At 36.7% G+C, this 26,145-nt stretch overlaps 2 protein-coding genes across 4 annotated transcripts; one reads left to right on the top strand and one right to left on the bottom strand.

Annotated features, from left to right (window-relative positions):
- The first annotated feature begins 10,212 nt into the window (after positions 1 to 10,212).
- On the top strand, positions 10,213 to 14,670 carry LOC110776143 (polyadenylate-binding protein 2). 3 transcript variants are annotated; one of them, XM_056831405.1, is made up of 8 exons: positions 10,224 to 10,679; positions 11,528 to 12,306; positions 12,406 to 12,483; positions 12,720 to 12,809; positions 12,913 to 13,218; positions 13,312 to 13,542; positions 13,637 to 13,826; positions 14,352 to 14,667. In XM_056831405.1, exons 1-8 carry the CDS (start codon positions 10,415 to 10,417, stop codon positions 14,402 to 14,404), a joined length of 1,992 nt encoding a protein of 663 aa, XP_056687383.1. In that variant the 5' UTR covers positions 10,224 to 10,414; the 3' UTR covers positions 14,405 to 14,667. The 3 variants fall into 3 exon arrangements, with proteins under 3 accessions (XP_021836389.1, XP_056687383.1, XP_056687384.1); XM_056831406.1 differs by lacking the exon at positions 10,224 to 10,679 and adding an exon at positions 10,698 to 10,872 and having other exon boundaries at positions 14,352 to 14,670; XM_021980697.2 differs by lacking the exon at positions 14,352 to 14,667 and having other exon boundaries at positions 10,213 to 10,679; positions 13,637 to 14,285.
- A 1,375-nt stretch (positions 14,671 to 16,045) lies between these two features.
- Positions 16,046 to 17,762, bottom strand: LOC110776142 (uncharacterized). Its single transcript, XM_021980696.2, has 4 exons — positions 17,557 to 17,762; positions 17,167 to 17,473; positions 16,935 to 17,075; positions 16,046 to 16,811 (listed from the first exon to the last, which is right to left on the bottom strand). Exons 1-4 carry the CDS (start codon positions 17,611 to 17,613, stop codon positions 16,372 to 16,374), a joined length of 945 nt encoding a protein of 314 aa, XP_021836388.2. The 5' UTR covers positions 17,614 to 17,762; the 3' UTR covers positions 16,046 to 16,371.
- Between the last annotated feature and the right edge of the window lie 8,383 nt (positions 17,763 to 26,145).

The raw sequence follows: 26,145 nt of genomic DNA, 5'->3' as shown, positions 1-26,145 counted from the left end.
TAGTTCTTATGCAGGAAGAAAAGGAGTATGTCCTAGATGAGGCGATGCCCGAAGCTCCTGGCGACGGGGTCACTCAGGCTGCCCTCAATCGTTGGATTGATGCCAACAAGGATGTGAAATGTCTAATGCTCGCCACCATGAGTGCGGATCTGCAGAAAACGTTCATCAACTCAGATGCTTTCACAATCATCAGTGAGTTGAAGAACATGTTCCAAGATCTGGCTCGAGTCGAAAGATTCGAGACTCATAGGCAAATTCTTGAGACCAAGCTTAAGAAAGGCGAGCCCGTAAGTCCACATGTTCTCAAAATGATTGGACTCATTGAGAATATGAGTCGGCTGGATCAGCAATTTTCTCAGGAAATGGCTATAGACACCATCCTCCATTCTCTTCATAGCGGGTATGATCAGTTCAAACTGAACTACAGTATGAATAGTCTGGACAAAACGCTCACTGAGCTTCACGGTATGCTGAAGACCGCTGAAAAGACGCTCAAAAGTGATAAGCAGGATGTGCTTATGGTGCGTGGGGGCAAGTTCAAGAAATCTGGAAAGAAGAGGAATGCTAAGAAAGGTGGCAACAAGGCCAGCCCAACTAAGCAAACTGGCGCCAAATCTGCAAAGAGGAAGGTCAGTCAACCCACTTCTGAATCCGAATGCTTCTACTGCAAGAAGAAGGGGCATTGGAAGAGAGATTGCTTGAAGCTAAAGGAAGATCAGAAGAACGGAACAGTCGTTCCATCTTCAGGTATTTTCGTTATAGACTGTATACTTGCTAATTCAACTTCTTGGGTATTAGATACAGGTTGTGGCTCACACTTATGTTCCAATCCACAGGGACTAAGAAGAAGTAGAAAGTTAAGCAAGGGTGAAGTCGACCTACGAGTGGGAAATGGAGCACATTGCTGCATTAGCTGTAGGAACTTACTATTTGTCGTTGCCCTCCGGGCTAGTTTTGGAACTGGAAGAATGTTTCCATGTTCCAAGTCTTACTAAAAACATCATTTCAGTTTCTTGCTTAGATGCTAAGGGATTTTCCTTTATAATAAAAGACAATAGTTGTTCGTTTTATTTTAAAGAGATGTTTTATGGATCTGCTAGATTAGTCAATGGACTTTATTTATAAGATCACGACAAACAAGTATATAACATAAATACCAAAAAGGCCAAAAAGGATGATTCAGATCTCACCTATCTGTGGCATTGTCGATTAGGCCATATAAACTTGAAACGCTTAGAAAGACTTCAAAGAGAAGGAATTCTAGAACCATTTGACTTAGAGGATTATGGTAAATGCGAATCATGTTTACTTGGCAAAATGACAAAGCAACCTTTCTCTAAAGTTGGAGAAAGAGCAAATGAACTATTGGGTTTAATCCATACAGATGTATGTGGACCAATGAGTACAAATGCTAGAGGTGGTTTCAGTTACTTTATCACTTTCACTGATGACTTCAGTAGGTATGGTTATGTCTACCTAATGAAGCATAAGTCTGAATCCTTTGACAAATTCAAGGAATTTCAGAGTGAAGTAGAGAATCAATTAGGCAAGAAGATTAAGGCACTGCGGTCTGATAGAGGCGGTGAATATCTGAGCTATGAATTTGATGACCATCTGAAAGAATGTGGAATTCTATCAGAATTGACTCCTCCTGGAACACCACAATGGAACGGTGTGTCAGAACGGAGGAACAGAACCTTGCTAGACATGGTCAGGTCAATGATGGGTCAGGCCGAACTTCCATTAGAATTTTGGGGACATGCACTAAATACAGCTGCACTCACTATAAATAGAGCTCCGTCTAAAGCTGTCGAAAAGACTCCATACGAATTATGGTTTGGAAAACCTCCAAATGTGTCTTTTCTTAAGATTTGGGGATGTGAAGTATACGTCAAACGATTAATTTCAGACAAACTTCATCCAAAATCTGACAAATGTATCCTTGTGGGCTATCCAAAGGAAACAAAGGGGTATTACTTCTACAATACATCTGAGAACAAAGTGTTTGTTGCTCGAGATGGTGTCTTTTTGGAGAAGGATCACATTTCCAAAATGACAAGTGGGAGAAAAGTAGACCTCGAAGAAATTCGAGTCGAACAACAAACTCTAGAGAATGCTCAAGATGACATTCAGGATGAAACTCAGAGATCTTTAGAAGAATCTGGTGAGAATCATGGTCAATCTAGAAATGTTACCCCGCGTAGATCGCAAAGATATAGATCTCAACCGGAGAGGTACTTAGGTATTTTGACGAACGAGAGCTATGACGTTCTATTACTTGAAAGTGATGAACCTGCGACTTACAAGCAAGCTATGACGAGCCCTAGCTCCAAGCAATGGCAAGAAGCCATGCAATCTGAATTAGACTCCATGTCTGAAAACCAAGTATGGGATTTGGTCGATTTGCCAGATGGCTACCAAGCCATTGGAAGCAAATGGGTTTTCAAACTGAAAAAGGACAAGGATGGGAAACTTGAAGTTTTCAAAGCTAGATTGGTTGCAAAAGGTTACAGGCAAGTCCACGGTGTGGATTACGATGAAACCTTTTCACCAGTTGCAATGCTAAAGTCTATTCGAATAATGTTAGCAATCGCTGCATATTACGATTACGAAATATGGCAGATGGATGTCAAAACTGCTTTCTTAAACGGCGTTTTAACAGAAACTGTGTTTATGACACAGCCTGAAGGTTTTGAGGATCCAAAGAATGCTAAAAAGGTATGCAAGCTAAAGAAGTCAATCTACGGATTGAAGCAGGCATCCAGGAGCTGGAATATACGTTTTGATGAAGCAGTCAGTGACTTTGGTTTCATCAAGAACGCGGACGAATCTTGTGTATACAAGAAGGTCAGTGGGAGCAAAATTGCTTTCCTAGTATTATATGTCGACGACATATTGCTTATCGGAAATGACATTCCTATGTTGAACTCTGTCAAGATTTGGCTTGGGAAATGTTTTTCGATGAAGGATCTAGGAGAAGCACAGTACATATTGGGCATCAAGATTTACAGAGATAGATCTAAAAAGATGATTGGACTTAGTCAAAGCACTTATATCAATAAGGTGCTTGATAGGTTCAAGATGGCGGACTCCAAGCGAGGCTACCTACCCATGTCTCATGGAATGACTCTAAGCAAGACTCAGTGCCCAAAAACACTTGATGAGCGTAGACGAATGAATGGGATTCCATATGCATCATTGATTGGTTCAATAATGTATGCTATGATATGTACACGCCCGGATGTTGCGTACGCACTCAGTGCTACGAGCAGATACCAGTCAGACCCAGGAGAGGCGCATTGGACTGCTGCCAAGAACATTCTGAAGTACCTGAAAAGGCACAAAGATGACTTCCTGGTCTATGGTGGAGATGATGAATTAATTGTTAAAGGCTATACGGACGCAAGTTTCCAAACCGACAAAGATGATTTCAGATCACAGTCTGGGTTTGTCTTCTGCCTCAACGGAGGAGCAGTAAGCTGGAAAAGTGCTAAGCAAAGCACCATTGCGGATTCTACAACTGAAGCGGAGTACATTGCTGCACATGAAGCAGCAAAGGAAGCTATATGGCTAAGGAAGTTCATAGGAGAACTTGGTGTAGTCCCCTCCATTAAAGGACCAATAGCCCTGTATTGTGATAATAACGGAGCTATTGCACAGGCAAAAGAGCCTAGACACCACCAGAGAGTCAAGCATGTACTTCGTAGATTTCACCTTCTACGAGAGTTCGTTGAAAGAAAAGAAGTCGAGATAAGCAAAATTGGAACTGATGACAACATATCAGATCCATTAACTAAACCTCTGCCGCAAGCGAAGCACAACTCGCACACTGCAGCTATGGGAATCAAGCATATTGGAGAATGGCTTTGATGTCTCTGTTTAATGTTTTAAAGCTTTAGAGTTTAAATCTTTGTAAAACATTATTGGTTAATCATTCACAATAAATGAAAGAAATTCATTTTTCCATTTAATTTGTGGTTTATTAAATGATGAGTCCCTTCAACTTGACGATATATTCAAGATAGACTGTCAGGACCAGTCCTGTGACTAAGAAATGTCTATCAAGTGAACTTGAATGTCAAAGGTTGAAAATGGTCCCTAATCGGAGTTTTCTATAAAATTGGACGCATAGAAAACGTTAGACGATTAGAATGCAAGATGACTAGTAGTTCTGTTTCTTGAACTATGTGGACATGGCAATGTCATAATCATTTGCATAGATACTTACTTTGGGAAGACTAGTATCGGACAAGACCTATGAAACTTTACTGTAAGAGATGAAAGTCTGTCATAAGTAAATTTCATTAAATTATTAGACACTAAATCCTCAATACCTGAGTGATTTGAGATTACTTGTTTGAGAACTGGTTGCTTTGACGTTGACCAACCGTCGCACCGTAAAAGGAGGCTATAAAGGCAACGCTCAGGTAATCACCTATCAAACGAAGTCTAATCTCAAGATCGCAAGATTGGGATTGTCCTCCCATAAATCGGGATGAGATGCTTAAAAGTTGTACAAGGCCACTCGGAGAGCTAGAAACTGTGAAATGCATGGCCGTGCTCGGATGAATCATAGGCTATGATTATCTGTTTATTTGATCAGTTGAACTCTGAAACCGAGGAACACCTCTGGACATAATAAGGATGACAACTCTTACCTTATGTTCAAGAGCAAGCATCGAGCGACAAAGGAATTAGGAAATGCACACTTGTCCCTAAGGACAAGTGGGAGACTGAAGGAAATAATGCCCTTGGTCCAAGTATGCATTCTATGTTAAGTCTAATAAATGCGGTTCAGTATTAATTAACAAGTTAATAATTCAGTGAGATCAAGTGAGCTGAATGCCTAGCTAGAGGCCGCTTCAGTTCAAGTGGAATTAATGATATTAATCCACAGCTTACTCTTGACTGAACCCGTAGGGTCACACAAATAGTACGTAAACGGATCAAGTATTTAATGGCATTAAATACTCCATCTATGAATATTCGGAACCGACGGATCTTGGTTTCAGTGGGAGCTAAGATCGTCACGGGCAAGAAATGAATACTCCGGAAACGATGATATTGCCGGAAACGGAAATATGGATCGTATCGGAAATATGAATATTATCCAAGTCGTAGATGTTGCCGGAAACGGAAACATGGTACGTATCGGAAAATATTATTGGAATCGGAAATATTGCCGGAATCGGAAAATAATTCCGGAAACGGAAATATTAAATATTTGTTCGAAACGGAAATTAATTCCGGAATCGGAAATATTAAATATTGTTCGTATCGGAAATAGATTCCGGAAATGGAAATTTAATCGGAAGCGTATCGTACGAATTAGCATCGGACGAGGCTTGCCGGACGAAGGCCCAGCACGAAGCCGGGGCCATCGCCCAGCAAGCATGCGCGCCACAAGCCCAGCCAAGGCAGCGCCCAGGCCTACCGCAAGGCAGGCCCAGCGCGCGCCAAGGGCCACGGCTGCGTGGGCCGTGCTGCGCGGGCTGCTGCTCGCACGCGCATGGGCATCCCTTGTGGCTGCCGTGTGTGTGTGAGTTTGTGCTCATGAGTGATTCCTGAATCTACAAGAGTCAGTGTATGATTAAGTTTCTATTCCTAATTGGATAAATTAATTAAATAGAATTCATGTAGGATTCTAATTTCGATTAATTCGTATCCTACTAGGATTACGATTCCTTTTCCATAACTCTATAAATAAAGGCCTAGGGGTCATAATTTATACACAAGTTTCAAAGTATTCAAAAGTGAGTTTTTTGAGAGAAAATTAAAACACACATCTTGCTCAAAAGTGCCGAAATTTTCTAGTACCTTAAGGGCGATTCTAGTTGGTCAATCTTAAGGCGGATCCGGACGTGCTGTGGACTATCTACGGAGGGACGACACTTGGAGTCCTAAAAGACTTGTTCTTGTTCGGTTCGGGCGCAGCTAGGGAGGGCACGCAACAAAGAGTATGCATCTAAATTATGCTATATGATTATGTGTAAATAATATGTTGTCCTGGGTTAATGGTTGTTTCCGCATGATTTATGTAATGTCATATGTATCATAACCTAACACTTTATAGTAATATACTAATATTCTATGTTTCATTTGACATATAAATTATCAATATTAGTCAAAGTGAAATATACGAATAGTGTAAAAATATCAAACGTTGCGAGTATTTATGAACAGATGAAGTATTAGTTTAAGATATCTTCCTTAAGTATAAAAATATTATCTTGGTCTGAGATATTAAACAAAGAGTTTATCGAATGGAGGAATTACTTGTGAATACTTACATATTAAAGAATTTAAAAAGAAATTAACCTATATATTCCGATGGTTTTATATATAAATCAACTTCTTACCAAGTAATATTTTCAAATTAATTACACATACTGATTAAATAGTTATGTTCAATAATCATAATCAAACAACTAGTTATACTTTCTAATCAAATAATCTCTACATTCCATAAGGTTCCACACTTTTTTATAATATGTGGTCTCCAATGCACTACTTTGAATATTGATAGTTTTAATTTGACACTACTAAAAATTATAAAAAAATATTGAAAATTTAGAAAATTTACATTGAAATAATTCCAATGAGATCCCACGAATTAATTTTCTATTATTTATACTAATAATTAAACATTAAAAAGTTAATTTGACCATATATTAACTAATAATAATTAAACATGAGAAACATTATATTATGGAATGGAGGTTACATTTTATCAATATATAGTCATGTTTCTTAATGATAATATAATTAGTAATCTTATGCACAAGCGATCTTATAGAAAAACTACTTTAAAGAATTTAATATATATATATATATATATATATATATATATATATATAGAGAGAGAGAGAGAGAGAGAGAGAGAGAGAGAGTATATATAGATGTTTGAAAATTACTCCCTCCGTATTTAATTAAAAGATACAGTTTGACCGACACGTAGTTATAGCTCGGAGAGCGAGTTGAATTTATTAAAGTAAGATGAAAGTGAGATAGTAGGTACAAAAAATAAAATAAAAAATGGACCCCTTTACTGGATTCCTGGATCCGTCCCTCTTTTACAACCATTTTTCAATAACATGAATATGAATCAAATGAATGGAGAATGAATTATAATCCTCCAAATGAATAACTTAGTTGAAAATATTAAAAACCATATAGAAACTTATTTGGCCTAATAATACACAAGTCCACCTGTTGGACCAACCAAACACTCAGGCAAAAGTGTGGTATACCTCTTCTTATCACTGCAATAGGAGTATGTCAGTTATTGCCTCCTAAACTCGATCCTCATAGTCTCGTAATCCTTCAAGTTTTATTTCACCGCAACCTGTTTCACCGCATCCTGTTGGAATTTGTATTGGGTCGAATGCACACCCATGGGTCACAACGCCGGAAAATTCGGCCACAAACGGGTCATATTCGTGGTTGATCTTATACAGGCCTCCATCGGTGGCCCAATCCGATCAATCCCATATAGTAGCAATCAACGACATGGGCATAGACGAGTACTCCCCAAACAACAAAATTTCATCTTAAATAAAAAAAGCAATTCGATTGATAGAGAACATATATGGTTTTAAACATTCTGAAATCAAAACAATAGAAAGTGCAGCTTGCCCCTTTTGGAAATTTCGAATGTGCATTCTTCTTGTGTTGCCGTGAACCGTGGTACAAAGGGGAAAATAAAGCTTTTACAAATTGAGGAGAGAGAGAGAGAGAAAGTGTACCATAAATTTAGGTGGCTTTTGTTTTTACGTAAGTTTTATTTGGGAAGTTATTAAATGGGAGTTTGTCTATTCAATTTTTTAATTTTGTGATGGTTGTTTAGGAGAGATTTAAGTACTTTTGGCGGGAGTGTATAGAATTGCTTCATTGGAGATTTGGAGGCCTCACATAAGCCAATGACTTTTTTTATTATTATATAGGATATGTAAGAAAAAATGTAATCATGTGGGTACGTATTGTTTATTTCGTCTCGGCCAGTATTTTAAAAATATCAAAAATTTATATTTTTTCCTAACATGTAATTAGAGATATTAACGCTACAAAATGTGCATTAATAAGTGTACGTGCCCAAAGAAATGGAAAACTTTCAAGAACAAAGGAAGTACAAGATTACATATATTTAACTTGTCGTGTCATACGTGAATATATAGTTTGGTTAAATTCGTGTTTGTATTGGTTTTATACGTAAGTACAAGCACACTCATGTCTTATTTTACTCGAAAATTTATAGTCAATATTATATTCGTAGTGGAATAGGGACCATAATTTAATCAGTGTTTAATTAGTGACTGAAATTTAGTTGGTAATAAAATTGCGACTGGAATTTGTGACAGAACATTAACTGTAACTAATAAGTGACAGAAAATTAGCTAGTCCTTGTTTTGTGACTAACGCATTGCGACTGAAATCGTGTTTGTCGCTATATAGGGATTGAATTTTTTTATATCAAAATAGTGACTAAAAAGTATTTCTGTAATTATTTAGTGACTGAAATTTGTGACTGAAATTTTGTTGGTAATTAAATAGTGACTAAAATTATTTCGGTAAATAATTAGTGACCAACGTATGCTTGGTAGGTAATTTGTTACAGATTGTTGTGACTGAATGATAATTCGAAGCTAAATAGGGACCGAAAATACTTCCGTACCAAAGTGGCGACTGACACTTGACCAGTAGTAATTTAGCAACCGATATTTGTACGGTTACAAAAATCCGTCGCTAAATGGTCATTTTCTTGTAGTGGTATTTTACTTGTAAAACAAATTTACATTATTAAAATCAGAATTAAAATCCCAAATTATTATATTTATTACTCCCTCCATTCCTCATTGTTTTATCCATTTAGAATCTTGGCACTATTCACAATGAAATAAAATCTTTTGAATTATTTCTAATATATAAGAAAAAAAATAATCACGTGAGGTCTTGTTTGTTTGTCTCAATGAGTACTTTAACAATATGAAAGTATTATAATTTTAATAACACGTATTTAGAGATATTAACGATGTAAAATATGCATTGGTAAATTTGTCAAAGAAAAACGGAAAGAACATTTAATAACAGAGGGATTATATAAGTAGAAAGCAAAGAAATCAATAAAGGAAAAAAGATCCCTCATTTCCCACCGAAACAGGAGACATGATACACCGTTGGGGGACAACGAATTTTCGTCCCCATACCTACCCCAAATAAAAGTAAAAGAGAAGAAAATGGAAAGAATGACCCACCGCTTAAATATATGAATGGGTAAAATTTTTGTTAACTTGCTATATAATGTCATTAGTTATATAAGTATTGCCATTGTTATATTAAAGTCTGTCATAATCACCCAAAAATAAGGAAATGAAATGAAATAGAAAAAGTAAGGGACCACTTAAATGAATAGGTAAAAGTGTTGCATGTATACTGTCATAGTTTGTATAAATATTGTTATTGTTGTATTAAAATACTGTCATTGTTGTATTAATTACTGTTATTGTTTTTCATACTTAGTACTCTATCCGTTTTTTTTATTCTTTACGTTTTCGTTTTTGGGTGTCTCAAAATGTTATTTACATTTCCTTTTATATTATCACATAAATGCTTTAATATTCTATCAAAATTTGTGTCAAATGATTATTTTAATCAATTAAATTCACTGGGTCATTTATCTCTCACACTTTGTCATTATGATATTAAATTTTTCTCATTTCCCCCAATATCAAAATTTTGATAAACATTATAAATAAACGTAATTTTCCTTGTTTAAATAAAAAAAAGATGAATTTCAATGTACATTGATTAGTCATAAAGCCACACGTAAAAAACAAAAAAAATAGAGAGAAGACTTGCTTGCTTTCATCACATTAAGCGAAAATACTGTTTTATCCTTGGGTATGTGCAAAAATCCGCTGTCACGCTCCTGAAACAGATTGCTTTTCTAACTGCCATTTCTGGTCGTTAGTTTGTACTACGTATGCATACGTCAGCTTTTTATGTTATTGTATGAACCTTTCATTCAGTCAAAAGAAAAACCCAACCAATCAGAACGCAAAGATACGCCACATCATCATTGTTGAAAACAAAAAAACACTTTATTATTTATTAAAAAAAAGTATCCACAAATTCGAAACGGGGCCCACGTTTCGTTTCGTACAACTCAAGTACTACTATAAATTACAGTCGAATTACCCTGACTAATTCCACCTTCTGTTTGTTTTTTATTAAAAACCCAAAAAAAGAATTGGTGGAAGAAAAATTCTCTGTTGATTCTTCCATCATTCCTTAATTAACTGATCCAAACCCCAGAATTTTTCCACCAAAAACCATAGTCTTAATTCTAATATTATAATATATTTAAATTGTGTTCATAGTTGTTTAAATTAGTGTTTAATTATTGTATGAAATATTGATGGAGACGGCGGCAGCAACTCAACAACAACCCTCGTCACCGGTTGTATCCGGTGGTGTAAATCTGGCGAATGCGGTGGCTACGCCGGGAGTGTTTGGGAATCTCTCTTTGTATGTGGGTGACTTGGATGGCAGTGTGAATGAAAGCCAATTGTATGATCTGTTTAGCCAAGTGGCTCCTATTGTGTCTGTTAGGGTTTGTAGAGATCAAAACAAACGATCATCTCTTGGTTATGCTTATGTCAATTTCGGTTCGCCTCAAGATGGTTTGTTTTTTTTCATCTCTTGTGTTTTCATTGCTTATTCCAATACTTGAATTATGATAACCAATTGTTTGTTTGGCGTGTTTGATCCCCGCAACAATATTTGGGAGGGGACTGGAACCTATCCACCCAGAACTCGTCCCGAATTCGGATTAACCCTAAGGACGAACCGGGTGTTAACACACACAAAAATGATGTTAGTATGATTTGTGCTATGTGCATTGTGTTATATAAGATTTTCTCTGCAATGTGATACATTTTTGTCTGTGTTTATTTTAAATGTTCTTGTTTTTTTTGGAAGGAGAACAGTGAGGAGTATTAAAGTCGGATCAGATTTATTTATTCCATTAATTCTTAAACATCTAATATTGTTCTCTCATAGGATATATGTACAATGTAGATCAGGGTGCAAAAAACTAGAGATCGTAAGACCTAAGATCCAATCAAGTCTACATCACTGCCTTTATGGCTGACTCAAATAATTAGTAAAAAAAGAAACCATGATTGTGTTATCTGATACTAGCTTTAATAATGATCTGATAATATTTTACTATTTTAAATTTACAGTTGCAAGATCCGATTTATATGTCCATCTACCCTCTTCTGTCCCTGGGTTTGGGTTTCTTCATTCTCCAACACTGTGGCTAATCACGGCTTACATTCGAATTCCCAAATGAAACCTAGCTTATTCTTTTTTATCAACTCATGTCACTCCCCTGCCATTACCCTTTGCAATGGAACAGTGAAATGTCTTATTTTAGTATTATTATTATTATTGTTTTAAATTTGAGCAGCTAGTTAGTAATTATGTATAAAATGGTTGTTTGTCTTCTAATATGGAATGTATGCAGCTGCAAGTGCCTTGGATGTACTGAATTTTACGCCTGTAAATGGGAGTCCAATCCGGATTATGTATTCTCATCGGGATCCTAGCCTTAGGAAGAGTGGATTTGCTAATGTCTTCATCAAGAATCTGGACTCCTCTATTGATAACAAGGCACTGCAAGATACTTTTGCTGCTTTTGGTGCCATACTTTCTTGCAAGGTAGCTCTTGATAGTAACGGTCAATCTAGAGGGTATGGATTTGTACAGTTTGATCGTGAAGAAGCTGCTCAAAAGGCAATCAATAGTTTAAATGGAATGTTGTTGAATGACAAACAAGTGTATGTTGGAAGTTTTGTGCGACGTCAAGAAAGAAATGGAACTAATGGATCACCAAAATTTACTAATGTTTATGTGAAAAACTTGTCTGAGAATCATACTGATGAGGACCTTATGAAAATATTCAGCCCATTTGGTGCCATCACTAGTGCTGTTGTGATGAAGGATACAACAACTGGGAAATCCAGATGTTTTGGTTTTGTCAACTTTCAGAGTCCTGATTCTGCTGAAGCTGCTGTCCAACAGTTGAATGGAACAGTTCATGATGACAAGCCTTGGTTTGTAGGAAGGGCTCAAAGGAAATCAGAGAGGGAAGCTGACTTGAAAGCTAAATTTGAACAAGAAAGGATCACTCGCTATGAAAAGTTACAGGCTGCTAACTTATATTTGAAAAATCTTGATGACAGCATAAATGAAGAAAATCTCAACGACTTGTTTTCTGACTTTGGAACTATAACATCATGCAAGGTATTTCTATTTCTTACTTATTATGTTATATGTTATTTATCTTTATGTAATATTAAATACTCCAGTGTTAGCTAATTTCTTTTTCTCTTGGTTATGTAGATCATGCTTAATCCTCAAGGAGTTAGCAAAGGCTCCGGTTTCATTTCCTTCTCAACCCCAGAGGAAGCAACAAGAGCAGTAAAGTTTTACATTCTCCTTTTCACTTAACTCGGTTTGATATTGGGTTATTCATTAATAGTACGAACCACATAATCGTGAATAAATAGACTTTGAATATAAGCTCAAGTTTTATTCTTTTTTTTACCGACTTAATTACGAAAATGACATGTTATTTACACTATTCACAAATCACAATTATTGATAAATACATTTCTGTTTGATATCATTGTAACATGTTTCATCTTATTCTACAGTTAAATGAAATGAATGGTAAGATGATTGGTAAGAAGCCTTTATACGTTGCTATTGCCCAACGCAAAGAAGAAAGGAAGGCAAGGTTGCAGGTAAACCTGGTCTCTATTAATTGAAGTTAATTTGGATGTATGTTATAATTTTGTTATGCATAAGATCGGCAGACAAAGAGTGACCTGGGATGTATTGTTTCAGGCTCAATTTGCTCAAGCTCACCTGCAGGGAGGATTGACACCGTTGGCAACAGGGATGCATGGTTTCTATCCTGGGTCACCTAGGCTTTCTCCTCAACAGCTTTACTTTGGGCAAGGTGCACCAGGTATGCTTTCTCCTCACCCTGCAGGATATGGTTTCCAGCAGCAACTCTTGTCTGGGATCCGTCCAGGAGTTGCCCAAAACTTTATGATGCCTTTCCCAGTCCAGAGGCAAGGACAACCTGGACAACGTTTAGGTGGAAGGAGAGGTGGTACTAATGCTCTTCAGTTGCAGCAACAGCACCAGGTACTTTTTTTTTTTTTTTTTTTCTTTCTTTTTTTCCATTAACAATATTTTGTTGGCATCAGTTTACCCCCCGTTATTTATGGGTAAATGTAGACGGCAAATCGCAATGGCGGTCAGAATTTCAGATATTTGGCTAATGGACGAAATGGTCTTGATCCATCTGCCGGTGTGGGTCCCCAAGGGCTGGGAAGACCATTGATGCCAATGACCTTGGATGTTTCTGGAATGCCTGTAACTGCTGCTGATGTTGCAAGATCTGGTCCACTTTCAGTCCCAACACTTGCTTCAGCCCTGGCTGCTGCATCTCCTGACAGTCAGCGCATGGTATATTTATATTCTGCTAATTTTTAATTTTAATTTTAACTTTCTTTATATTATTGTGGTATTTGTTCATTTAGTTGCTTTAATATTGTCACAGATGTTAGGGGAACAGCTGTATCCATTGGTAGAGCGTCTTGAGCATGATAACGCAGGAAAAGTTACTGGCATGCTGCTAGAGATGGATCAGACAGAAGTACTGCACCTTATTGAGTCTCCTGATGCTCTCAAGAAGAAAGTTTTGGAGGCCATGGATGTTCTCCATTCAACTACCTTAGGTTCTGAAGTTGGTGAGCAGCTTGGCACGATGCCACTCACAGAATAAGCCATTCGATCATATTCTTTTCATTGATAGATTTCCTTTCTGCTGGGAAGGCCCAAATTAGGAATTTTGAGGGGGGATGAGCTGTTCCTTTCTTGGGTTTGGATATTTGGGAAGTTAGATTTATTAGGAATTCATTTAGGTCATTAAATTGCAGGATTTGCTTGTTTTAAACTTGTCATTTTCAGACCACAGGATTATTCTGGTTGCTTTCTTAGGAGTTTTTTGGATACTGTTATTTGATTTTCGAGGGGGATGTTTTTGTTTAGATGATTACGGATTTTTGATATCATTATTGGGGTTTTGGATTTTATATTACTTGATACATTTTAGTGATGGGGATTTTACTAGACGCTGTTTTGGTGCTACAATTTTGACGCTATTTTGTCAAGTATGGCTAATAATATTCTCCCTCTGCTTACATAAATGGTTGTGCCTCATCTTATTAACATGGAGGCATGAGTTTGAATGCCTTGATGGTTTTGATAAACAGGTTGCTCAGGCCTACATGGTTTTCGAGGATATGAACAAGTACTGTTAACCTGATGAATCACTGGTAAGATGGGGAGGCTTGACGAATTCTGAGGAAGGGCTTAGCTCTTAATTTAAATTTAATGGCTAATGATTGAGGTGCTTGGTAAGAATTGAATGGTCGAGTACATACTATTTCTCTTGTCAAGATTATAGAAAACAACTGTTGCCTCAATAAATTTACAACGGTTTTCCATTTTGTTAGCTTAAACTGAGACTGGAATGATAGGAACTTGAAATTCTTCAGATTTTGAAATTAACAATAAGTAACTAGAAAACTGCGGAGGAATTAGCTTTTCCTTTTTGATAATTGTTGAATATGTGACTTGTACATTATATGATTAGAATGTTGATAAGGGGACATGTCACATGTGTGCAAAGGAAAACTCGGATTGACAAGGCACTTTCTATGTTGATAAGGGGACTACTCTTTTCCAAATTTTAAGTAACTTTTCCGACTTCTTTTAGTTTATGGATCAAAGAATTACGCTCAGGGTCCTAAATTTCTAGGCAGGGCTAAAATCATTTTTATGGGTCGCCGACTTTCGTCTCTGTTCGACCAGTCCAGAATCATGATGCATGCATAATTCATTCCACTCTGTTTGCAAACTTCTGAAGTCTTGCATATTTCAGTCAAACTGTTTTTATATAAAGAGCGTATCCCTATATTCCTTGAAGTTTAGAACAAATCAAATCTACAAGAAGAATTTCTTAATATACCTTCTCTGTTCTTTTTTATATGACAAAATTATTTAAGCACGTTTGTCAATGCACGATTTCAAACATTAATATCTTCAATTACGGATAATAAAAAATTATAAAAAGTTGATATTTAAAAAGTATTTATTGAGACGAATCTAATAAGGTTCCACACGACTATGTTTTTTCTTAAATATAAACTACAAAATGTAGTCAAAAGAACATGTGTGAATAGTGCCAAAAACTCAATTGTGTCATGTAAATAAGAATGGAGGAAGTATAATTCATTCGTTTAAAATAGTTACACCAATTTTATGTCATATAAGTTAAGCAATGAAATCAAATAATTACCCACTGTAACTAATTAATTAAGCACTAAAATCAATCAAAGTGGTATTTTCGGTAAGACGGTCTTACACAAAAGTTGTCACATTTGTAATTGTGTATTACTAAAAATTATAAAAAGTTCGATATACTCAAAATAAGTATTAGAAAACTTAATATTCTGAAAATATATATTAAGATGAAGCCAACAATATATTAGATACTACTCTCTTGGACCTTCGTCCCAAAATTATAGTCATGTTTGACTAAAAACACGGATTTTAAGAAAAGTGAAATATAGTGTGTGAGAAATAGAAATATAGTACATTAATGATTAATTTATATGAGAAAGTAAAATATAATACGTGTAAAAAGAATAAAGTACATGGGGAAGGGGAATATAGTACATATCAATGTTTTTTTATTCTTTTTGGGGGTCCCAAATGAGTGTAATATGAAAATTATTTTATGTTTAAATAAGGAAACATGACTATAATTATGGAATGCCCGATTTAGAATACAGTACTATAATTTTGGGACGGGGGGGAGTAATATTTGTTTTCAGTACTAGAAGTAAAATATGGTGAGAGTGAATTGTGAAAATAATGCAAAAATTCAAAATGATACAAGTAATTTGGGACGGATAGAATAGACATTGAGACAAAGTGACAAAGGCAACAATATTTTACATAATACTATTTATTAGTAGAAAACATAGTTAAAGTAAGATAAGTGAAAAGTGTGAAAAGTCAAATTGTGTAACTATTTAGAAACTGGTGTCATATATAGCCAATTGACTTCAATTACAGTTCAAAGACCACCGATAGAAAAATAACATTCCTTTCTAGCAGTTGTTTATAGAACTTTTCTACAAGAAGTGGAAAACTGGAAAGTTACCTTGACCATCTGAAACAAAATAGAGTCCAACTTTAACAATGTGCCCGTAATCCAAGGAAGGACTACATGAAGTCAGGGTGGATGTCTTCCTCAATCAGCTGGTCGAAACTATGATTCTCCAGTTTATACCCACACATGAGTCTCAAATCATCAGTAAAAGCAGCTCTCACCTCTTTGTCAACACCACCACCATCATCATCATCATCTCCTGTCATGTACCCGCTCCATTTTGAAGTACCCGTTTTCTTAATTGCCATGCACTTGCTTGGCTGTTGTTGCTGCCGTGGCTCAGAATGGCTTCTAATGTCTCTAGCGAAATCATCTTTCTCCATATATTGAGAGCACATGGAAGTAGCTGTTTTCACAACCTTGTTTCTCTCCTGTTGCTCACAGTGCCTATTGACATCTTTGATCATATAACTATCATCCACAAAGCATTCACCCCACACCGATTCCACATTTGAAGAGTGTGATTCAGTTTCTTTAACATCCTTTTTTGAAACTTTTGTTCAATCGGACACAAGGAAGAAGCAATCATGAAAACCTCTTTAAGTATGCATCTCAAAAATGTATATCAGATAACCAAACAACTAATCCAATATCATCAGCTTTTTATTTTCTATACCTCTTTTCGAAAAGCTTGGCTTGTAACATTGATTTTTGTCTGACCCACTCGAACCGAATTTGCCCCTTAACCTTGCCTTGTTATGAATCAAATCCTCAGAATACTCAGTCACAACATTTGCCTCAGCTTCCATTCCTCCCTCTGCATAATTAACCATATAAAATAAACCAAAGTCTGAAATTGATTATAAATCACTCTTTTTAAAAGCTAAAATCCTTTCAGTAATTCTCACCGTTTAGTTTTGATTTCAAGTAAGCAGGTTCAACACTCTCATCATCTTCCATATACTCGCTCCAATCGGCACGACGCTTTCCTTTAATCTCCTCCGTTTCACGAACGCCTTCCAAGTGTTCGACGAAATGCCCCACAGAAAGAACTTGTTGCAGTTCATCCTCCAATTTGCGAGACATATTGAAGGATTGAACGACGTTTCGGATGTCCTTGGCTTGATAACCTTGAGCATAGATCTTCGTCACCGATTGTTTTTGGTTGCAGACAACACAATTCCATTTGTTGCTGCTCTTCTTCTGCTGCTTCACCTGTTTGCAAAATTAAATTCATTTTCCAGCGAAAATTGATCATCACAAAAATCCGATTATGAGAGAAAGGAGAGAGAGACTGCCTGCATAGTGGAGCACTGGCAGCATTTGACGGCGATGAAGGTCGTCGATTTGAACATCGCCGCCGCACAGCGAAGGTGAAGCGAGTCTCCGGTAACGGTAAAAATGGAGGGAGTTTTACAATTGTAATTTGTATTGGACTGTCGAGGACTTGGGCTTTCGTACTCTTGGGGCGCAAATTTTTGGCTATACCCGGGTACAGCCAAAGCTGGCTGTACCCCATCCAAAACGATGTCGTTTTGTGTTGTTTAAAATGAACATTAATATACTGGTACAAAAATGAACATTTACTATTTCGGAAATGAACATTTATTTATTTATTTGGAATGAACATTTACTATTTTGGAAATGAACATTTATTTATTTATTTGGAAATAAACTACAAAAATGAACATTTACTATTTCGGAAATGAACATTTATTTATTTATTTGGAATGAACATTTACTATTTTGAAAATGTACATTTATTTATTTATTTAGAAATAAACAATATAGGCGCTTGTAAAAACATAAAAGACCAATGAAGTGAACAATTTCATTATGAACATTAACCATATATTTATTGTGAACAAACAAATAAACAAGAAAGAACAAATAATTCAACAAAAAAGAACAAACAATATAAAAAAGAACATAAAATTCCAGAAAAAAGAACAAACAATACAACAATTATGAACAATTTTATGATGAATTTTAAAGCCAACATGAAAGAACAAACAATACAACAAGAAAGAACAAATAATAAAGCAGATAATTATCATGAACAAACAAATAAACAAGAAAGAACAAATAATTCAACAAAAAAGAACAAACAATATAAAAAAGAACATAAAATTCCAGAAAAAAAAAAGAACAAACAATATAACAATTATGAACAATTTTATGATGAATTTTAAAGCCAACACGAAAGAACAAACAATACAACAATAAGTTTGATGAATGAATTTAAAAAACAACAAGAAAGAACAAATAGTACAACAAGAAAGAACAAACAATACAAAAAGAAAGAATAAAAGATGAATGAAGAGTTTAATTATGAACATTAACTATATGATTATTATAAACAAACAAATAAACAAGAAAGAACAAACAATATAAAAAAGAACATAAAATTCCAGAAGAAAGAACAAAAAATACAACAATTATGAAAATTTGATGATGAATTTAAAAAACAACAAGAAAGAACAAACAGTACAACAAAAAAGAACAAACAGTACAACAAGAATGAACAAACAGTACAATAAAAAAGAACAAACAGTCGACAAGAATGAACAAACAATATGAGCGCGTCGTTTTTGGGGGTACAGCCAGAGCTGGCTGTACCCGGGTACAGCAGTTAGCAATTGCTCTTGGGGTGCACTTGCTCGTGAATTGGGTATTATTTGTCGTAAATTTGGCGCTAGTTCATCTTGCGTAAAATTCCAAATTTGGCCCGATCCAGTATAACCAACTTCCGTCCACTCCTCACTCGTCGAGTATGATTTGCCCCAGAAGGTCCGAACGGACCCCACCGTGCCCAAATTGAAACTCTCTGCCCTCAATTTGAACAACCCGATTTTTGCCAATACTCTACTTCATACATCATACTATTCGGATCTTTTACCAAACTACCTACTTTTACAATTTTATTTATCAAAACTAGAATTTGCCCTTGCAAAAGCACGGGATACATAGAATATTGCTAATAAAAAATACAATTATTGATTAGAACAACAAATGAATTTTGAACACGGGTGCATGATCAGAAATAAATTTAGGGAAGAAAACAAAATAGTAGTTTATGAGGATTTAGATAATATTCTCTGGCTTTTTCGATCTAGTTAAGCTCTCAACATTCTCTTTCTGTTTTTCTGTTCTCCTACTTTCCTGTGGATTTTCTGCTTTTTCTACTAAAATGGTGTCAAGCTCTTCAGTGTCGTTCCTTCGAAAGAGGGGTCCTTATGTGGTCCCGCCGCCGGATTGTAAAGATCCTTCGAAAGAGGAATTTCAACAATTGGTGGTTGGCAAGTTCTTGAATGATCGTGACTTTGAAATTTCAGAAATTAGGGCATGGGTTTTCACTTGGAGTACAAGGGATGTAATGGAAGTGTGGAAGGGAGGAGGACCGATTCTTTTTCTCTATAAAGAATGGAGAGGACTATGTTGACTTGATGGGAAGATACCCTACTCTTAATTACCAAGGAGCTCTCTTGATTCTGAAACCATGGTTTCCGGCAGCCTCGTTCCGGTCTTTCAACTTTTCTCAAGCTGCATTATGGGTTAAGGTGGAAGGAATTCCACTTACATTCTATTCCTCGAGAGTGGCAGAGACAATGTTGAAAAAGGTGGGTAATCTGATAAAATTTGATGATCGCTCAAGAATTCCTGGTTTTAAGAGGTGGATTCGAGCTCTAATGTGGGTTAGAGTTAATAGACCGCTTATACCAGGGTTCTTTTTTGAATATGAGTCTGGGAAATCAGTTTGGGTGGATTTTAGATATGAAGGTGTTTTCCACTTCTGTAAAAGATGTGGTAAAATTGGGCATTATATGGTTGACTGTGAAGCTCCGTGGCATTAAATTCGGAGTGAAGTAAATAGGGTTATTCTAGAAGCTAGTGACTTGCAGGTAATGTATGGAAGGGAAAATGCTCCCATGTATACAAACAAAATTAAAGGGCTTCCCAACTGTGATATTTTCCGTACTACCAGGGTGTCTTTAGGGGTACTGCCTCAATTGGATTACTATGGAGGCTCGGATTATGATAGTGATGGGGGAAGTGATCCAGGTAATGATGGAGGGGATGAAGCAGGTCCAAGTAGGCGACGACGTCGAAGAAAGTCAATGGAGAGTAAGTGGTCGATCATCTTCATCGTCTTCATCAGGTGATAAAACATTAACTGTGTATTATACAAATCAGAATTTCTGCGAAAACAATGCTAAGCAAGGTAATCTAGTAATTAGAGAGCCAGAAGATCGAAGGAATAGAGCTGCTTCAATGGAGGTTGATCAACCAATGGGTAATGGAAGAACCAGTAGTGAAATCAAACGTGTCAAAGGAAAGCAGAAGGTTGGGGAGATTGCGAATTTCGAGGAGTTTCCACGTGGCAGCTTAGGGCCCAAACAGACAACTAGCTTCAAGAAAACGAAAAAGAAAAATGCTGAGAAACTTAAAAGACATGTGGATTCCCATGGTAATTCTTGTTTAAAGCAATTTATAACATTGAGTTCCCCGAGGAGTTTCAAAAATAAGGGGAATGTATCAGATGCTATTATTGGGCCTAAAATGAGAAGTCTAATAGCCAAACTTCCAAATGCTTTCCCGAAATCTGCTGGTTATAATAGCCCACCAAGTAATGAAATAAAAGAAAATTCATCATACTTTAGTGAACCAAACAACCTCAGAAGGCCAAGTTCACCATCTGACACTCCTCCTTCGGGTATGAGAAGATTCCCAACAGTTGGGCATGTTCAGTCTCAAGGTTCGATGCAATCCATCAGTTCAAGTTTTGGGCCGGCCCATATGGAAGATCAAGTAGCAGAAAATAATCAAGTCCAGGAAGCAAATGATCATCAAGTGAGTCCAACTCGTGAAGATATTTTTGGGCCAATTTCAGAAGACCCTAACCAACTTCTGAACCATAACCTGGAGTTTGGTTACTATGGGTATATCTCAGAAGACTCAATTCCATTCTCAGAATCTGAGTCATGGTCTCAAGTGTGGGAAAATCTAAACATTTTTGATTTTCCAAAGTCACCTCTGTTGTACCCTGAATCTCATGCCTCCCTACAATCAGGATCTTCTAGTACTTACTATTCTCCTCAAAGGGATATCCCAAGGGAGGAATTTGAAAATCTTAGGATATTTAACGTTATTATGGAGGAGCAGATTCATGGGATAAAAGAAGTGAATAAAGAAGCGGGTAGGGAAAGAATTGCGAAGCTGAAAGCTGATCCGATATCAGATATGGGAGAGGAAACCCCAGATAATAATATGAGCAAGATGAGCCAAGATGGTAAAAAGAAAGTGCGCAGGTATAGGAAGTTAAAGGAGTTTTTTCCAGAAGGAAAGTTGAATCCAGCTGATTGGAAAAGGAGTAGTGCAAGTCCAGATCGAAGACCGGCCAGTTCAAGAGGGGTATGTGGAGAAAGGAAGGATTGGTAGACCAATGAAGAAAAGGGTGCTTGATGAAGTTTCTGAATCCTTTGTGGGAAGTGTGGCTCTCAAACGGTGCAAGGGAAGTGAGTCAACTGGAATGGAGCTTCCATCGTATGATCAAGTAATGAAAGACTTTGTTAAGGCTGTTTATGAAGGTAACTTTGTGATAAACAGGGGTGGTCGAGACTTGTCCAAGAATAATAGCTAGGGGACTACTGAAAATGAGGTATCAGTTTCTGATTCTTTGTCAATTAATGCCTTTGAGGTTGAGCCTGATCAACCTCAAAGGCTCAATAAAGATTTTGGCGTGGAATTGTAGGGGGTTGAACTCATCGGATGACCCTACAATTCCAATTTTGATCTGGACCATCCGAAAATTTTCAATAGATGTACTCTTTCTGATGGAGACTAAGGCTAATAGTGATGTTATAAGTAAAGTAGCTAGATTACTTAATTTCGGCAAGTATGATTATGTAGAAGCACCTGACTATGTGGGTGGCTTAGCAATTTTTTGGTGCCCTTTTGTGAAGATTTCAGTAGCTAAAAAGACCACTAATTATATATTTTGTAAAGTGGCTGATATAATGGGGAACATGTTATATGAATGGGAACTTCTGTTGGTTTATGGTTCGCCTTATATTGAGAATAGAGAGGCAGTGTGGAAATCAATTGATATGCTTTTAAATAATTCATGTGGTAAAATGTTGTTAATAGGAGATTTTAATCAGGTGGAATTTCATAACCAAAAGCTAGGTGGATCAAAAAATATACCAGGGAGGGAGCTGTTTACAGAATGGAGACAAAAATGGCAATTGGTGGACATTCCATATCATGGAGTAAACTATACATAGTGTAATAATAGAGAAGGGGAGGACTGTATATATGAAAGACTTGATAGAGGTTATGCCACGGATGAATGGTGCCAAATTTTTTCTGAAGCCAGCATCCTTAACCTACCAATATTGGTTTCAGATCATTCCCCAATTATGTTAGACACAAATAATATAAGAAAGAAAAAGAATAGAGTTAAGAAAATTGACAGTTGGTGTTTGGATATGGACCAACCAAAGGAAATTGTGGCTACTAGTTGGAAGATTGAGATTGATGGATCTCCAATGTACAAATGTTCTAGGAAACTACAAAAAGTAAAAAACGATCTTTTCTCATGGTGCAAAGAGTATCAACTGGCCAACAATATAGTATGGGATGATATAGTAGAAAGTTGTACCAATAGTCAGAAACAAGTTAATGAGCATAACCAATTCAGTATTATGGAGGGAACAATGAGCGAAAAGAGGGTGAGAGAAGAAAGTTTTGAAAAGGCTGTATCAAACTAGCCTATTGGAAACAGAGAGAAAAAGGTAAATGGGCTGCTTTAGGAGATAGCAATACTGCTTTTTTCTTCCGATGTGCAAAACAAAGAAAAATAAGAAATGAAGTCAGAATGATCCAAGATGATGATGGTAACTGTGAAGGAAATAATGCCCTTGGTCCAAGTATGCATTCAATGATAAGTCTAATAAATGCGGTTCAGTATTAATTAACAAGTTAATAATTCAGTGAGATCAAGTGAGCTGAATGCCTAGCTAGAGGTCGCTTCAGTTAAAGTGGAATTAATGATATTAATCCACAGCTTACTCTTGACTGAACCCGTAGGGTCACACAAATAGTACGTAAACGGATCAAGTATTTAATGGCATTCAATACTCTATCTATGGATATTCGGAATCGACGGATCTTGGTTTCAATGGGAGCTGAGATCGTCACAAGCAAGAAATGAATACTCCGGAAACGATGATATTGCCGGAAACGGAAACATGGATCGTATCGGAAATATAAATATTATCCAAGTCGTAGATGTTGCCGGAAACGGAAACATGGTACATACCGGAAAATATTATCGGAAATGGAAATATTGCCGGAATCGGAAATATTGCCGGAAACGGGAATATTGTCAGAATCGGAAATATTATCGGAATCGGAAAATAATTCCGGAAACGGAAATATTAAATATTTGTTCGAAACGGAAATTAATTCCGGAATCGGAAATATTAAATATTGTTCGTATCGGAAATGAATTCCGGAACCGGGAATCTAATCGGAAGCGTATCGTACGAATAAGCATCGGACGAGGCCTGCCGGACGAAGGCCCAGCACGAAGCCAGGCCATCGCCCAGCAAGCAAGGACGCGCGCACGCCCAGCCCAAGGCAGCGCCAGGCCCACCGCAAGGCAGGCCCAGCGCGCCAAGGCAAGGCCGCCCAACGTGGGCTGCGTGGGCCGAGCGCACGCGTGCGGGCGCCCTCGTGGCTCCGTGCGTGTGTGTGTTTGTGTTCATGCACAATTCCTAAATCTATTAGGTTTTGGTGTATGATTAAACTCCTATTCCTATTAGGATTATTTAATTAATTAGAGTCCTTGTAGGATTCTAAGTTTAATTAAATCGTATCCTACTAGGATTCCAATTCCCTTTCCAAACCTCTATAAATAAGGGCCTAGGGTCATAATTTATACGCACGATTGAAGTACTTAAAGGTTAAGTTTTTGAAAGAAAATCCAGCCACTCTCTTGCACTAATAGCCGAAAATTCCTAAGCACCTTAAGGGCGATTCTAGTTGGTCAATCGTGAGGCGGATCCGGACGTACTGTGGACTATCTACGGAGGGACGACACTTGGAGTCCTAAAGACTTGTTCTTGTTCGGTTCGGGCGCAGCTAGGGAAGGCACGCTGCAAAGTGTATGCATCTATACTATGCTAAATGATTATGTGTAAATAATATGCTTTCCTGGCTTTATGGTTTTTCCGCATGATTTATGTATTGTCATATATATCATAACCTAACAGTGGTATCACGAGCCTCTTATTATTTTCATAATCTAAATTGCATAAACATGGTTAAATATTACAAATTTGCAAGAATTGAAAGGGGTGATTAATTTTCGTAATTGTTAATTAATTGCAAATTGCGTTTATTTAATTATACGTACGCAGTTTTTCGGCAGTTTCTTCGTTACTCATCCAAATCGAGTGATTTTTGTGTCAATTCCGCATGTAAAAGACATTCTAAAATTTTGACAAAATTTATATTTTTCGGCCGAACCTAGAACTCTCAAATTCGAAGCCTAACTATGACTTTTCGGAGGTTTTAGTTTTTCGAACGCAAAATTTCGTAAATTTAAGATGTTAAATTAAATATTTGCGATTCTTGTTGATAAATCTTGAATTTTTGATTGACCTACTGTATATGTTTAACAAGTTTGAATGCCTAGCCTTGTTAATTATGCAATCTAATTTGTAATTATGATTAATTTGTTGAAAATTGGAATAATTTAGAATTAATTTGTTTTTCATAATTAGTTAATAATTTAATTAGATACCTATGATTAAAAACCACCATAAGAATTGTAAATTTGTGTTAAATTTTAAATTTTTATGACCTAGACTTGAATCCATGTTAATCGGAAACCAATTAATTAATAAATTTTCGATTTTTCGCCCTAAAATTATGAAATTAATATGATTTATTAATTTGTCATTAATTTTGAAAATAAAATTTTAATTTTTATGCGATTCGCTCATAAAACTTGCACGCACAAAGCAATGGACGCTACGTGTTACCCTTAAGGGGTGTTGTATAGTGCGGGCGTGCGACGACGAGCTCCCTGCTCGTCGCCCACGCGGTACGAATGCAGCGAGCAAGCCGATGGCGCGCGAGCACAAGGCAGCAGCCCTGCCTTGTGTCGAGCGCTGTGCGCGATGGGTGATGGGCGAAGCAATGGCACGCTGTGGGCGCGCGAGCGAGCGAGAGTTGGTCGCCCAGCGATCGCTGCTCTGCGCACCACAACGCGTGGCCTCGAGCGAGCGAGCGATGCGAGGAGCATCGTAGCTGCTGCGAAGCTATGGGCAGGCAGGCTGCGCGAAAGCGTGGCTTGCCTTGCTGCCTTGCGCGTGGCTGCTGCGACGTTGTGCCATGGACATCGATGGTCGTGCACTCGACGGGGCTTGGGCGCAAGCCCAAGTGCTCGTCATGTCACGATTGTCGAGTTTTAAAATTTTAATTTGAAATTTTCAGTTTACGTAATTTTAATTAATTTTAAAATTAATAATTTAAATTATTTTCTTGGATTTTAATTTTGAATATTATAATTATAATAAATTTCATTTATTCTAATAATTTTACTAAAATTAAAATCATGAATTAATTTAAATACGACTGAAAATAAATTAAATATGTGGATTCAATTATAAATTTATATGAGCTTTAAATTTTAATTAAATTTGTATGTTTCCGGTTAGACTAGAAATACATTTTTATGTTTAAAATTAGTAAAGCATATGAATTTATTGGTTTAAGTGGGAGCCCTTTTAGTCATAAACTCTTGATTATGTCTACAAATCCTTAAGGTTAAAACAACTTGATTAGAATTAATAAGGACTGAATAATTTGTAGATTAT

This window comes from Spinacia oleracea, chromosome 6 (genome assembly GCF_020520425.1).
Source record: "Spinacia oleracea cultivar Varoflay chromosome 6, BTI_SOV_V1, whole genome shotgun sequence".
NCBI classification, from domain to species: Eukaryota; Viridiplantae; Streptophyta; class Magnoliopsida; order Caryophyllales; family Amaranthaceae; genus Spinacia; species Spinacia oleracea.
The sequence above is the reverse complement of the archived record's forward strand: the minus strand, read 5'-3'. Positions and strand labels throughout refer to the sequence as shown.

Bases quoted from the DNA above. Each gene is read 5' to 3' on its own strand.
- LOC110776143 (XM_056831405.1), top strand. From the start codon at position 10,415: ATGGAGACGGCGGCAGCAACTCAACAACAACCCTCGTCACCGGTTGTA. The intron at 12,307-12,405 runs GTATTTCTATTT...TTGGTTATGTAG, and splicing joins GAACTATAACATCATGCAAG to ATCATGCTTAATCCTCAAGG. The intron at 12,484-12,719 runs GTAAAGTTTTAC...CTTATTCTACAG, and splicing joins CAGAGGAAGCAACAAGAGCA to TTAAATGAAATGAATGGTAA.
- LOC110776142 (XM_021980696.2), bottom strand. From the start codon at position 17,613: ATGTTCAAATCGACGACCTTCATCGCCGTCAAATGCTGCCAGTGCTCC. The intron at 17,474-17,556 runs GCAGTCTCTCTC...TTTTGCAAACAG, and splicing joins GCCAGTGCTCCACTATGCAG to GTGAAGCAGCAGAAGAAGAG. The intron at 17,076-17,166 runs GTGAGAATTACT...TTAATTATGCAG, and splicing joins CTTGAAATCAAAACTAAACG to AGGGAGGAATGGAAGCTGAG.